Source organism: Pseudovirgaria hyperparasitica, assembly GCF_010093815.1.
Source record: "Pseudovirgaria hyperparasitica strain CBS 121739 unplaced genomic scaffold EJ05scaffold_3, whole genome shotgun sequence".
Classification (NCBI taxonomy): domain Eukaryota; kingdom Fungi; phylum Ascomycota; class Dothideomycetes; order Acrospermales; family Acrospermaceae; genus Pseudovirgaria; species Pseudovirgaria hyperparasitica.
Window position 1 is genome coordinate 1,846,165 of NW_022985551.1, and position 14,074 is coordinate 1,860,238.

Here is a 14,074-nt window from a genome sequence, read left to right on the forward strand (position 1 = left end):
GATCAAATGAGATTTATATTGTAACGAGGAGGCATATGTAGAAGAGATATCCGAGTGAACAGGATACCGATATCGGCGGTCTTATGATCCCATTGTTGTCTGATCACCAAGAACTCTAATATTCACTGTTGGCTTTCCTTGACTTACCCTTTCGAACCGCGTTGAACTCTCTGAGTTGACGTACCGGATAATACAGGTGCATCTGCTATCTATGCTGAATTCGCAAATACTTTAATTCATGCCTTCTAGATTTCAGCCCCATGACTGCGAGGCTTATGGTCATCCTTCGATGTTGTGGGTGAGCTCGCTCCATTAATGGGAAAAGTTTTCATGGTTTGCTGGTCATGACATTGGGTTGTTGGATTACTAGTCATGTCCTGTATTTCTCTATATGATTCATGGTTTTGATCGCAATGTGATGGCAGACGAACACAAAACAGAATTGATATTGACCATAAACTTCACGATAGAAACAATTCAGAAGGCGGTCCGAGGTCAGGGAAGGGGGTATCGGATCCATTCTAAGCCCAACTGGGCTAGACTACACGGTGCAGTCTTTATCCTAATGACGTCGAGGCCGCAGCATGTGAAAGTGAAAGATGTGGCTGGAGATGCCCCGCGATTGGGCATACAGCCGCTCTTACGCACTCCAACCATAACTATGCGCCACATTGATCTCCAAACATTCTCGAAACAGGTTCTATACGAACTCGCCCCAAGGTCGACAATATAATACCTACCTGCCTTTGCCACAAGTTTTGAGTCCTCAGACATACATTCCATCACGCTCAAAGTCAACTCAAACTAGCCTGCATACGTTGAGTATATACCTGCCAGTGTACTTACATACGACGCCATCATGGTCCTCGAATATTTCTCCCTCAAGAAGGCTGACCAGAAGACAAAACCACCTGTACAAGTCAAAGAACGTGAGACTCCTAGATCTCCTGTCTTGACTGAAGAAGAAGAACGCTTCTGGCGTGAGGTCACTGAAGAAAGCACACCTCCACCTCTTCCAGATCGGCCTCAGAAATCAAAAGATGCACAAATAGCTTTGATGGACGGTGCAGAACAAGTCGCTTTGCCCACATCACCTCCAGCAGAGGAAGAGAAGAAGAAGAATAGGTTCTCGGCCTTCTACGAGACGACCTTAGCCCGCGGTAATTCCGTGCTCAGCAAGAGAAAAGAGAAGGGAGATAGCAAAGAGAAGGAGAAGGATGATAAAAAGGAAGCCAAGAGCAAAGACAAGAAAGGAAAGCAGAAGGAGACTCAAGCAGTTCCTGCGGTAGTCGAGCCTGCGGCAGACGTAGAGAAAGAGAACAGCGATCTCAACGCGGTCCTCGACCAACTCAACCTCGCAGCTGTGAACAACCGCGTTTTCAGCTTCTCCAAAGAATCACAAGAACTTCTCGACAAGTTCAAAATCATCCTGAAAGACATCGTCAACGGCGTTCCCACGGCTTATGATGACCTCGAGAAACTTCTTCGCGGCTCTGAAGAGCAACTCAACAAGCTGTACGAAGGACTTCCCCCCTGGATCCAGTCTCTTGTGCGTTCTCTCCCCGCAAAGATGACTGCTGCCTTGGGACCCGAAGTCCTCGCAGCTGCGGCAGAAAAGCCTAGCCTCTCAGCCTCTGCAACAGGCGCATCGAAGAGCAAGAAGAAACGGCAGATTCCGTCCCTCAAGAGTCTCGTGACCGCACAAGGCGCCGTAGCCACGATGCTGCGCAGCATCCTGAACTTCCTGAAGCTGCGATTCCCCATGTTCATGACCGGTACAAACATGCTGCTCAGCTTAGCCGTCTTCAGTACGCCCCTCCCCGCCCTGTTCCCAGGTCTCTACAAGTGAGTGCTAACATCTTTACAGTCCTCCTCTTCGTCTTCTGGTACTGCCACAAGCGTGGCCGCGAGACCCGCCTCGAGACCGAACAACGCGAATCCAAAGAGCGCGCCGAGTCTGCCGCCAACTCCTCCGATTCCGACGCGGACGACAGCATCGTCCTCACGCCCACGAACTACTACGAGGAGTCGCTGAAGAAGCAGGCCGAGGAGCAGCGTGCGGCTAGCAATGCAACATCGTCCGAACCACCGTTGACGATTCATGATGACAGAGTTGATCAACGGCCCGTCAGTCCGCGGGTGGAGAACCTGCCGAGTGTGCTGGATTTGCCGGAGCCGAAGGAGGTTCCCCTACCGAGTGCCACGCCTGGGGAAAAGAAGAACTAGAGGAAGGATGGGGAGTTCGCATTGGTTCCAGAATGAATTCGCAGCGCAGGATTTTTTTTTGGGAAGGGGGAAGTATTGCACACACACGATAAATGAATGATCGTAACGAAGACGACACAATGAGCTACCATAGTTTAATGAATTAATACCCCAGCACTCAAATCCATCGCATCGTTATCGTCGAGCAGAAATATTGATGGATAGCTCTGACGACAAACGTCACAGGAAACTAACTACACTCACCCACCCACAGACACTGTATATCTCCCCCTCATCCACTAATGCCTTGACCCCTATCTACGTGCAACTTCTTCTCTGTACTGCATCCGAAAGGAAGCTACGACATGCCTTCCCACTTACCAGGACAGCTGCTGTATCACACCACAGCTCTTCTATCACATTCTCATCCCATACAACCACACCGATTCAATCCCAGTACCCCCAAAAATCTGAAATCTCAGTGTGCCTGCCGGCATGCATGCATCGTCGTTTACAGACCTCCAATTCTATTCCTTACTCTACCGTTTGTTCTCCCTACTGGTTCGGTGGGTGGGTAGATGAGGATGGCAGTCTTACAGAGTTGATTCGCATGCAAGAATGATTTTACCCTTGTCCAGCTCGGTGAGGAGAACCCTCATTTTAACGACGCAGTACAATCAAATTCACTTTTCAAAAGAGGGACATATCTGAGGCGGCCTGATGTTTCTCATTGTTCTTGCTACAACACTACGATCACCTAAACACTGATCCAAGCGGTACCTGCGGTTCCCAACGAGCACGAGGGTCTCTCGATTCCCACACAAGATAAGGAGCGAAATCGCCAAACACCCACTAGTACTACACAATCGCTAAACACAACGACATGATGGATAACGACAGATTGGGTTTGTCCAAATGTTTATAGGACAACATTTCATCCAACAAAGGGAAAGCAACATGCGAAGACGTCGCAGACGTGGGCTCTGTATTTTTTTTTCCGGGTTTGGTGCAAGAGGTATAGCGCGCAAAGAACTCACTAACAAAACGCCCATGGGCAACAACAGTGGCCGGTAGCCCGCATCAAACAAATCAATTTCTCAGCCTTGTCGACTGGGCAAGGGAAGCGATGATGCGGGTTTGTACGGCCAGGAGTGGAGAGATTGGGGGGAATTATAATTGTACGTTTGTGCAACCGGATGGCCAACCTCAAGGGAGAAGTGAAGTGAGGGGAGTAATCAACCTGGACTACAGCGCTCGGAGGGGTATTCGCGGGGCGCCGATCAAGGCGATAGCAATTTGGTCGCGAAACTTGGGGGACTTCTCATTCTGGGCAACTCCGAGCGGGATGTTTGATGCTCGTCCAAGGTTCTGTGCAAGCCAGTCTAGATGGTCTTGGGAGATTTCGAGTTCCTATGGCTTGTTAATACTCATGTAGAGAGACAGCGAGAGGAGCTATCGGTGCTGGATACTAGGAGACTCGGGGGACTTGCGAGATGTCCACAATATCATCGATGTGGTTGCACATCGCCACGAAGAGATCAAAGAACAATTTACCGCCAATCTCCATCTCCATCTGCATTGTGCCACTGCGCTTGAAAGTGCGTCGGCTACGGATAATGAGAGCAAGGTAGTGAGCGCGGAGCCTCGAGTCATTGTCGGGAGTGTTGTCATACGCGTAGCGAGCACTGCGGAGAATGGTGCCAACCTCGATCCCACTTTGGAGACCCTGCTTGCGCAGAGCGAGCTTCTTGAGCTCCTCGAGACCGTACCGCTCTGCGGCGCAGTACACCGCTGTGTCACGCAAGATGACATCGCCCACACCCGAATGATAGATTGTGGGCTCGACTGGACCGCGACCGCCAGTTTTATCGGACGGATCCGGGGAGGAGACTGCACCTTCTAGTATCCATGTGTTGTGCCTCTTGTCTTGCAGGAGGCGGGGATAGTAGTCCCCCTTGTAGAGATACTCGAGGATACAGGAAAAGACTTCAGCTTCTTCGTCGGGCAGGTTGATGCGTCGAGTGTCGTCGAAGAACTGGCCTCGCAGCGCCGAAGCAAAGAACGGCGAGTAGCACAGTACGTCTTCGTGAGCAGCGAACAATCGCTGGTCTTTGCCAATCACAAGAGTGATGATGGCACTGGTAAGACCAGGAGAGGTGCTATGGATAGAGTCAGTACGGAAATCAGACGAAATATCCGGCAAGTCACCCGGGGCTTGCATACCTGCCCATGGACATGGGACTGTCCATCTTCTCGAACATCTTCTGCTTGGCTTGAATATTCTCACGGAACGATTTCTTCGGCTGTTTGGTCACCTTAGTGACGCGATCCTTCGAGGCGAAAGAGCGCTTGAACATTGTGATCCGAAGAGGGGAATCGTTGAATGAGCGACGAAGGTTGGCGAGGGAAAAGAGCGTGGTGAGCGAGCGTGGCGCTGATTATCGTGGCATGCGAAGGGGAGCTCCGGAAGTTCTCAGGACTGATCTTTGCTCGGGAAAGAGAAAGAAAAGACACTGAGGAACTTTAGCAGGCTAGAATCTTCACTGCGAAGAGTGAGAACCTAACGAGCGTATGTATTCGGCTGGCTCTGACGTTGAACTTGGCGAGGCGTGAGCAAAGGAAGCGGGTGTGGGGGAGAGCCTCGTATATATAGTGACTGGCTGGATGGTTTGCCAAGAGATTGGGCTGAGGCGGTGCCAATAACATCCCAGGTTCAGATTAGGTAGAACGCGACAACAGGCTCAGCAAGCTTTCTCTCAGCCATCCGATTCCATGCCTGCTATGTCGCCCTGTCAACATTGTTGATTTTGGCCTATTGGCTGGCCGTAATTTGACGGTGCTGCGCCCCACGATTACGGCTGGTCGCATTCACATTGGATGATGGACAATGGACGATTATTACACGAGGCCGACTCTCGTCTGGTCACTGTCACGGTATCCTTTTCAAGGCGACGATAACAACGAAGCGCCTGGTACACCTCCACCCTTGTACGGATACCACGAACCACATGACAACTGTCAGTCGACTGGCCAATGGAGTCATCCAGTCATGATCTGTGAACAGCACGTCTACTGCTCTATCACGAAACGCGTGAAAGTGTACACCCTACCCGCGTAAGCATTTTTACCGACGTCATGGATAAATCTGTTGAAGACTCTGGCTTGAGCACAGCAGTATCGATAAGGGTAGGCATCGGATGATATCAAGTGAAGGCTCCGATTGTCCCGCAAGCATCAATGTATTCTCGACGATGAAGAAGATTCATTGTGAACTAGCCGCCGTATCTAATTCTACGCGTGCACACGTGCTGCTAATTAATAGATAATTTAGCCCATTTACCGCGTTTACTACTCCAGGCACCCAAGTAAACTCCAGACCGTCGGTACCAGCGCTACGCCTCCGCCTTTGAACAGTGACACTTGCCTGACCGCGGAATGATTCACCAAGCGCGCAGTAGGTAGCTTAAACTTCAACACCTTGTTGGCCGTCGCTATATAAGTCTTTGTGCTACTTTGTCAAGACTCTAGTCACAACTAACACTTCCATACTCTAGCCACTGTCCATACTGTAACCCACAGCTATCCCACATCATGAGCGGCAAGAAACGTATTGTGAAGGTAATCAGCGACCCCTCTCGTTCTGCGACACCTCAAGCTCGTTCCAACTAACATGGCTGCTGTAGGAACTTGGGGAGATCACCAGCAGTCCTCCTGATGGCATGCGGGTACGACTGGTCGATGAGTCCGACGTACACATCTGGGAGATATTCATGGACGGGCCTGAGCAGTCTGTCTACTCGGTACGTTCATTCTCATTGTCCCGGCGCTGCTTTCTAACTTTGACCCTAGGGTGGCACTTTCAGACTTGTCCTCACGCTGCCAAAGGACTACCCTTTTAAGCCTCCGATCTTGGCCTTTCAAACGAAGATATACCATCCAAATGTCAGCAACGATGACAAAGGATCCATGTGTTTGGGCATGCTGCGCAGTGACGAATGGAAACCACCAAACAAGATTCTAGCCGTGCTGAACATGGCACGTAACCTTCTAGTGGAACCAAACCCTGATGATGCGGTCGAAACGGGTATTGCAGAGCAGTACAAGAGCAATCGGAAAGAGTTTGAGAAGACGGCGAAGGACTGGACCAAGAAGTACGCTAATGCGAAGAAATGAGGCTAGGTCTGGGGAAGACACACGATACGAGGACAGGAAGTGTCGACAATGATTTTTGACTCTTTCAGAGGACTGGGAAATGAAGAGATATTGCATCATCTGGCGTTGGGAATCTAGGTTCAGGGATTGGGTTTGATTGCTTTCACTGCGAACATGTTCTATGCAATCTACATAGCAAACACGGAACATGTTCGATCGAAGCCTATTCACCAGTGACATTTTAATCGTGGATGTTATTCCTGGAAGCCTTGAATGCTATTAATGGACGTTGGCAAGGACTGCTCGTGCATGTCAACAGTGACGCAATCTGGCATTTAAGGTTCCACAGGCGGGAAATGAAGCTCGTGCTGGGATCTACTCTAGAATGCGCAGACGAGAGCGACAGGTCGAATAGCCTGACACGGCTGCGTACGGTCCTATGGATAGACCAAGGCGTGAAGGCACTTGCAGATTAAAATTGTGTGGTGTTGAAGACTATTCTCATTGAGGGCAGGCTTCAAATGATAGCGGCCACCTATCATGGCGTCCAAGAACAAGTGCATGTCATCGCGTGTTCCATCCGTACCCGCGCCGGTGAGACGGTATTATAAGCTGCCCGTTCCAAGTGCCTGCGCGCTGTCATCTGAGCGCGCAGTCTGTTTATAATTACGGTAGTCTGTTCTAGTGTTCTAGTGCCTTTCACTCAAACAAAGAACAAAAACAAAGCTGCTGGCTGGGTGCACGCGTCTAGCACGCGTCCAGAGTCGCACACGATGGTGATTTGCTTGGTCGGCGTATATGCAGCAGTAGGTATGCAATATATGCAGTATTGTTACAGTAATGACAATACCAATGCTGCTCGAATGTCCATAAACCCCGAAGTATCGAGCTGCAGCCAAAAAAGACAAGAAAAGGTAAAAAAAAAGAAAGTCATCGGGGTGCGTTCGGAGGCATAAGACAGCTGGTGACAGACAGAGGACGGGCGTGTTCAGCAGTCTGAAACGAGTGATTCGCCCAAGGCAGGAGTTTTTTTAACCCTGAAATGCCCAGGACGGACCACCTGCTGGCCCGGGACCACCTTTCTGCACAACCACCAAGTGACCAGCAGCACAAGGAGGCCACAACCGCCAGGACCAGGCATCTTTCATCTTTCCAATCCATCACGATCTGCCTGCCCGAACTCCCCAGCTCCCAGCTCTCAGGTACCATCCTGGTACCACCCTGTCTCTACCATTACATCCGCTCCCCTGGCTGCTTAATATCCTCGACTTCTACCGACCCTCCTCCTCCTCCACACACCTTTTCCCTTTTCTGCGACTTCATTGCTGCAATTGGCCTGCGGTCCGGCATCTTTTTTGGACAACATTCCTTTTCCACGGACTCGACTTGGATGCGCCCTTTCCAGCCCTGAAACAACCCTCGCCGTCCTAGCACTATATCGCCCACGCCCCATGTCAATATTCCTGCATTGACGAGATTTGAGCTGACGGTCGCCTTCGTGCATGACATCCTCAGGGGAATGAGGTTGGCCTTTCGACCTGGGCCCTTCCATCTGCAGAGAGGTGGATAGAGAGTCCTGGCTGGATGGGCGAACTCTGGCAATGTCAATCGACAACATGAACACCAAAGAGGGGGACACGATTCAGGGAGATCCAGGTACCACGGAATGGGAGACGATGCAAGGAACAGCCTACATGGAAGACACTGCCACCACCCGCTCTTCACACTCCCCAAAACACACTCCTCCCTTCTCTCCCCAAAATGATGATGCTCTTCCCCAGCTACCGGGAAATGGCTTCGCTTCCGCTCATCGGAACTTCCAGTCGTTACGCCTGAACGAGCAACTTCCTCCAACTAAAAGTAATAGTCCTCCACCTCCTGTCGTCTACTCGCCATTATCCTCACATCCTACGAGCCCAACCCGAACATCTGCCACCTCCCAGAGCAGTGTGAAACTCTTTCATTCGCCTCGCGTTCGACATATATCTACCTCTACAAAGTCGCCTTCGCCCTTGTCATCACCCAGTCAATCCCACTTCCCTGTCGGCGAACCATCGTCGCCTACGCGATTGAAGAGCCCGCCAATACCAGAATTACCAGAGGAGTCCGATTTTGAAGACTCGGGCTACTCGTCGACGCTTCAGGTCGGTAGGTCTGGTGACATAATACGGCCGTCCACAGCTGCGGGTCGTGCCCGCGGATCGACTACTCCAGGACCGTTACCGCATCAGCGTGTACTCAGGACTGCTACGTCCATTCCTGACTACGGTCCCTATAGAGTTGGGCAGCGTTCTGTACCTTCTGCCACATACAAGCCAGACCGTGGCGCGCTCGGTCGGGAGAGCAACCAGTCTCCACTGCGACGAGAGACTCCAAAGATACCAGAGTCTGTGCGGAACAGCTTCCGTTCAGGCTTCACCGTCGCCTCTTCTAGCTTGTTGGACACGAGCGGCACCGAACGAAGTAGTATCGTCTCCAAAAGCGACACGGCCTCGGAGTTCGCGTTCAACTTCACACTTCCGCCGCTTGACAAGGAGGAGCTTCGCAAGAGTATGAGTGTAGAGGACGCTATTGGCATGTACGAGGCAGGCTTCTATGACGATCCACCAGAAGTACCTGAAATACCGGAAGAGCACCAGAACGCAATCACTCAGCGGGATGCACCCGACTTCAAGGACGAAGGATACGTATCTCAAGCAACACTCGCCCGCTCACCTAGCGGGCAAGACAGCTCTACCACGTCTGCTTCGCAACTCGAACGTGTGGCAAGCCTAGAGAGGTCGGAAAGTGGAAAGACGGAGCCACAAATGATGAGGGCTCTTTCTCTACCCAAAACCCACCATACCAGCAACTCCTCTCAGATAATGACTGGTCGAGCTTCTGCAACGCCCTCGACAATGTCAGATCTATCTCCACCCGCTGTACGAGACCGCTACGGTTTCAAAAAGGTCTCTCAACACATTACCCTGGTCGAACATGACGTATGGAACTTCCACTATATTGAATATCTTGACAGGCGGAGGAAGAAGTGGGTTACGCTCATGAAAAAATGCGGACTGCCATACGAAAACCCTAAAGAGTTTCCACCCCCGTCTGATCAAGTCAAACGATTCATCCGCAAAGGTCTACCTCCTGATTGGCGCGGTGCAGCCTGGTTCTTCTATGCCGGTGGTCCTCAAAACTTAGCACAAAATCCAACACTTTATTCCGATCTCATGGAACAAATCAATGAAGGGGCATTGAGCGATCTGGATCGAGAGCATATCGAGCGCGACCTGCATCGCACATTCCCGGACAACATTCGCTTCAAACCTGAGTTCGACTCATCTGCCCCGCCGTCCGAAACACAGTCGTTTGACCGGCCTGACTCTACGGCTATGGAGAATGAAACTTCGATCCTAAAGGCCTTGCGTCGAGTACTGCAGGCATTTGCTATTCATAACCCAAACATCGGTTATTGTCAGTCTTTAAACTTTCTTGCTGGTCTACTGTTACTCTTCCTGGAAGAAGACGAAGAGAAAGCCTTTATTCTTCTGAACATTATTACAACTGAACATCTCCCTGGTACGCACGGCAAGATACTGGGGGCCAATATCGACATTGGAGTATTGATGGGTTGTATTAAGGAATCCATGCCACTGGTCTGGGCAGCGATTGACGATACCAACGACCCATCTGGACATTCATCGCATGTAGCGACTGCCGCCGCAAGATTACCCACTGTATCCCTTGCAACAACGTCATGGTTCATGTCATTATTTGTCAGCAGTCTTCCAATTGAGACTGTGCTTAGGGTCTGGGACTGTCTGTTTTACGAAGGATCGAAGACTTTGTTCCGAATCGCGCTTGCCATTTTCAAAATTGGAGAAGACTTCATACGAGCTGTGAATGACCCTATGGAAATCTTTCAGATTGTGCAGAATCTTCCCCGGAAGCTCATCAATCCGAATGCACTGATGGAGGCGTGTTTCAAGAAACGAAATGGATTCGGCCATCTCACGCAAGAGACGATCGATCAACGCCGGTTAGAGCGCCGCAGAAGCAACGTGGATGATGTGACTAAGCTCACAAACGTACCGAAAACGCCTGTACCGGATGAAATAAGTCCCAAACTGGTCTCTACGCGGACCAATACAATGGACGATACATTTGACCGCATCGAGCGTGAGCGATGGGCGCAGGAGCCTCAGCCACTAGTCAAGAGAGCGACTACGAAGTCAAAATTCAAACGCAGCCTTTCGCGGAAGAAGCCACTGCCCGGGGTCAAGCCTCCACTTCCGAGCAACAACATGATCTGAGCAAATGGGAACGAGTTCTTGGCCAGCACATACAGCATACATGATACCCATAGAGAGAATATAAAGCAGTTTGCACAACGCGTCCTGGTGGGCTTTCGGAGTTTATGGCGAAGCGCAAGGGGGTGCTTTTCTTTTGGGATGTTTCAAGTTTTTGCATCTTGAGGAGGCGGAGGGCAGTCCACCCCGCCCGGCCCCTCTCCCAAATTATCATATCATCCGAGCATCTTCTTAGCACTTTGTAACGATATATCATGACGCACTATCGTGTTTGAATTTTTCATTAGATGGAAATGGAAGGAACGGGGTCCGCTACGACTGGATGGCGGACGGCGGGCAGGCATGAGCAAGTCTCATGGAACATGGGGTTTGTTTTTTGTTATACCTTCGAGTACATGTAACTTCTAAACGTAAAATCTAAAGCCCGTCATGGGGCTTGTGTTGTTCGCTTGCAACGATATCGCCTCCTGGAACGTCGCTAATATGGGACATTACCCCCTTCCTCTCTTCCTCTCTCCCCTTCTTTCTCTTTCCAAAAAAAACCCCCCCCCCAAAAAATCTAAACATAGAACAATCATCACATCTTCGCCCGCGGCCGCACATACAACGCCTCCGCATCCGCATACACCCTCCCACCCCCATCCACAATCTCCGCCCTGAGCCAGACCTTGCCCCGCGCCTCATCCACCCGCTCGTACCGCGCCACGGCCATGTACACGCCCGGCGTCTTGAGCTGCGCGCGGTACCGCACGTTCAGGTAGGCGGTGTAGAAGCCCCGTGCTGCTTCGTCTTCGTCTTCTTCTTCCTCTTTACCTTCTTTACCTTCTATTTCTTCTATTTCGCCTGCCTCCTGGGCGGTGCGCACACCGGCTGCTGCTCCTGCTGCTGCTGCTGCTGCTCGCGCCTCTCTCAGGTCGGCGTTCACGTTGATCAGATAGCCGGTTATCTCGTCGAGGATGGTGGCGATGAGGCCGCCGTGGGCGGTGTCCGGGTAGCCGTTTAGGTGGGATTGCAGGGCGAGGAGCCAGCGGGCTTCGGGGGATTGGGGGGATTGGGGGGTTGTTGGGGTTGTTGGGGTTGTGTTTTTGGTGTTTTTGGTGTTGCGGACAGGTGGGTTTTTATACAGACAGACGAGACTGGATATGGTGGTTGGGGTGGAGAGGGTGTGGGCGAAGAAGGTGTCTTCGGTGGGAGCGCGGGTGGGGAGGGTGTGTTGGGCGGGGCGGAGGGTGTAGGATGGGTTTCTGAGGAGGGTTGTGCACCAGGGGTGGGCTGTGAAGGGGGAGGTGGTGGTGATGGTGGTGGGTTTGGTGGGCATGGTTGTTTTGGTGGTGATGTGGGCGTGGATTGGGGAGAGGAGATGATGGTGGTGAGGGTGTGAATGTGTCAAGCTTGGGTTGTGTTTATGCTTGTGCTTGGCATTGTCTGGTGTTTAGGGCAGTAATTAATTAATTAGGTACTGGATGCGGGTGGTTTGTTTAGGATGCCGAGGGACGGATCTATCCATACATCCATCCATGTTGGGGTAAGTGCAGATGTGCATCTTATCGATAAGAATTCGAGGGGCTGCTGGCATTTGGTGAGTTTTCGAACCCCACGTTGTCAACATCAACTACCGCTGTTTGTTCGACTTGCAATTGATCGTAGTAGAGATTGATCTCTCATCAGCCTGTTTTATCTCCTGCCCAAGACAAGATGGCGGACGCAATTGATTATCAGGCGGTTCATGACCTCCTTGTGTCGGTGGCGCACAGGGCTGGAGATATGATGACGGCGGCAACGCCTGTGTCTGGGAGCACGGGCATCAAGAAGAATTGTGAGTGTGTTTATTCGTATGCTAGATGCTTATCTTCTCGATTGTGCCATGATGTTGTCTGGGTTGTTCTTGTACACTTCCCTTCCCTTCATGATATATTACGATGTATTGAATATGCCCATTCACAACTAAACAAGAGCTCCCCATTCAACACAACACAATCTAACCCCCAACCAGCGGCCGACCTCGTCACCGAAACCGACCAAGCCGTCGAGAAGATGGTCTCTACCACGCTCAAGCAGCACTACCCAGACTTCGCCTTCATGGGCGAGGAAACCTACCAGCCAGGCGACAAGCTCACGCCCGCACCCACCTTCATCTGCGACCCCATCGACGGCACCACCAACTTCGTCCACCGCTTCCACGACGTCTGCATCTCACTCGGCCTCGCCGTCGCCCGCACCCCCATCGTCGGCGTAGTCTACAACCCCTTCACCCGCACGCTCTGGTCCGCAGTCCAAGGCCAGGGCGCCTACAAGTACACCGACAGCACCGCCGCAACACACTCCACGAGCGCAGCCGCACGCGCGCAGAAACTGCCCCTGCACGACCCGGCGCCCATGCCGGACCTAAGCACGTGTCTGGTCGCGGTAGAGTGGGGCTCGGAGAGGACGGGCAACGACTTTGCGGTGCGCAGCCGCACGTTTGCGCGGCTGTGCGCGAGCAAGGAGGCGGGCGGGGCGATGGTGCATGGGCTGCGCAGCTTTGGCAGTGCGGCGCTGAATCTGTGTGAGGTGGCCAGTGGGACGCTGGATGCGTACTGGGAGGCTGGGTGTTGGGCGTGGGATGTGTGTGCGGGCGTGGCGATTCTACGGGAGGCCGGGGGCGTGTTTGTGGATGGGAATGCGGGGGGTTGGGAGGTGGGGATTGATGAGCGGAGGCATTTGGCTGTGCGGGCGGGCGAGGGGCAGAAGGGGGTTGTGGAGGAGTTTTGGTCGATGATTGAGGGGCGGTTTGAGGTTGGGGCGTGAGGGCGGAGCGGTGTGTGTGTATATTTATATATATACAAAAGGGAGTGTCGAGATGTGGTCTAGACATGGAGAACCAGAATGCATCCGTGCTCTTCGACAGTCAAGTACAATGGATGGATGCAGAACATGGCGTCCGTGGCGTCGTCTGAAGGATTGCCATGTGTGTGTGTGTGTGTTGACGCAGTGTCACATTCGTATCTTCAGGTAGGACGACCACACAGATAGATCTATATAAAAGCCATAATACTCGTTTATCGTACATGCAGTTCGTCAGACAAGTCACGGGCAAGTCACGGGCAAGTCACGGGAACGTCTTGTCCGCCAACCTTGCAGAAACGAAGCACTAAAATAGTTGAAGCTTTGGTGCAGTCAGTGTACCATGGCCAGCAACAGTCTCAGTGCGATGTTAGACGACAATGTCTGGTTGTCTGGTTGAAGCGAGGTCGCATACAATACATGTGTAGGCAAGGATACAGATTCCTGATTAGGTAACCAGAGGCTAACAAGCGGCATTCACAGACTGGCATGACGCTGTCAGCACGGCGGCGGAAAGAAGAAGAAAATACGCCATACGTCGGGTCGGGTAGCGGGGGCAGATTAGATAGATTAGATGGAAAGGATCAGATCCGAAAGCG

At 51.9% G+C, this 14,074-nt stretch overlaps 6 protein-coding genes across 6 annotated transcripts; 4 read left to right on the forward strand and 2 right to left on the reverse strand.

The window, feature by feature from the left end:
* Positions 1-615: 615 nt before the first annotated feature.
* On the forward strand, positions 616-2,381 carry EJ05DRAFT_536107 (uncharacterized protein). The gene is made up of 2 exons (XM_033749288.1): positions 616-1,808; positions 1,868-2,381. Exons 1-2 carry the CDS (start codon positions 860-862, stop codon positions 2,224-2,226), a joined length of 1,308 nt encoding a protein of 435 aa, XP_033603760.1. The 5' UTR covers positions 616-859; the 3' UTR covers positions 2,227-2,381.
* A 1,073-nt stretch (positions 2,382-3,454) lies between these two features.
* Positions 3,455-4,934, reverse strand: EJ05DRAFT_473834 (uncharacterized protein). The gene is made up of 3 exons (XM_033743479.1): positions 4,429-4,934; positions 3,696-4,364; positions 3,455-3,615 (listed from the first exon to the last, which is right to left on the reverse strand). The coding sequence occupies exons 1-3, from the start codon at positions 4,560-4,562 to the stop codon at positions 3,588-3,590; spliced, it is 831 nt and encodes a 276-aa protein (XP_033603761.1). The 5' UTR covers positions 4,563-4,934; the 3' UTR covers positions 3,455-3,587.
* An 862-nt stretch (positions 4,935-5,796) lies between these two features.
* On the forward strand, positions 5,797-6,378 carry EJ05DRAFT_483692 (putative ubiquitin conjugating enzyme; the record flags this gene model as incomplete). The annotated part of the gene is made up of 3 exons (XM_033745279.1): positions 5,797-5,823; positions 5,889-6,005; positions 6,055-6,378. The coding sequence occupies 3 exons, from the start codon at positions 5,797-5,799 to the stop codon at positions 6,376-6,378; spliced, it is 468 nt and encodes a 155-aa protein (XP_033603762.1).
* Positions 6,379-9,167: 2,789 nt separating this feature from the next.
* EJ05DRAFT_434895 (RabGAP/TBC) lies at positions 9,168-10,655 on the forward strand (the record flags this gene model as incomplete). The annotated part of the gene is made up of 1 exon (XM_033741677.1): positions 9,168-10,655. The coding sequence occupies one exon, from the start codon at positions 9,168-9,170 to the stop codon at positions 10,653-10,655; it is 1,488 nt and encodes a 495-aa protein (XP_033603763.1).
* Positions 10,656-11,006: 351 nt separating this feature from the next.
* On the reverse strand, positions 11,007-12,106 carry EJ05DRAFT_473837 (uncharacterized protein). Its single transcript, XM_033743480.1, has one exon. The coding sequence runs from the start codon at positions 11,968-11,970 to the stop codon at positions 11,230-11,232; it is 741 nt and encodes a 246-aa protein (XP_033603764.1). The 5' UTR covers positions 11,971-12,106; the 3' UTR covers positions 11,007-11,229.
* A 127-nt stretch (positions 12,107-12,233) lies between these two features.
* EJ05DRAFT_508487 (inositol monophosphatase) lies at positions 12,234-13,703 on the forward strand. Its single transcript, XM_033748015.1, has 2 exons — positions 12,234-12,468; positions 12,646-13,703. The coding sequence occupies exons 1-2, from the start codon at positions 12,348-12,350 to the stop codon at positions 13,437-13,439; spliced, it is 915 nt and encodes a 304-aa protein (XP_033603765.1). The 5' UTR covers positions 12,234-12,347; the 3' UTR covers positions 13,440-13,703.
* The last annotated feature ends 371 nt before the right edge of the window (positions 13,704-14,074 follow it).

Coding starts and splice junctions, on each gene's coding strand:
- EJ05DRAFT_536107 (XM_033749288.1), top strand. CDS start 860: ATGGTCCTCGAATATTTCTCCCTCAAGAAGGCTGACCAGAAGACAAAA. Junction 1,809..1,867: donor GCTCAGCTTAGCCGTCTTCA/GTACGCCCCTCC, acceptor ACATCTTTACAG/TCCTCCTCTTCGTCTTCTGG.
- EJ05DRAFT_473834 (XM_033743479.1), bottom strand. CDS start 4,562: ATGTTCAAGCGCTCTTTCGCCTCGAAGGATCGCGTCACTAAGGTGACC. Junction 4,365..4,428: donor AGTCCCATGTCCATGGGCAG/GTATGCAAGCCC, acceptor CTCTATCCATAG/CACCTCTCCTGGTCTTACCA. Junction 3,616..3,695: donor GATGATATTGTGGACATCTC/GCAAGTCCCCCG, acceptor AACAAGCCATAG/GAACTCGAAATCTCCCAAGA.
- EJ05DRAFT_473837 (XM_033743480.1), bottom strand. CDS start 11,970: ATGCCCACCAAACCCACCACCATCACCACCACCTCCCCCTTCACAGCC.
- EJ05DRAFT_508487 (XM_033748015.1), top strand. CDS start 12,348: ATGGCGGACGCAATTGATTATCAGGCGGTTCATGACCTCCTTGTGTCG. Junction 12,469..12,645: donor CACGGGCATCAAGAAGAATT/GTGAGTGTGTTT, acceptor ACCCCCAACCAG/CGGCCGACCTCGTCACCGAA.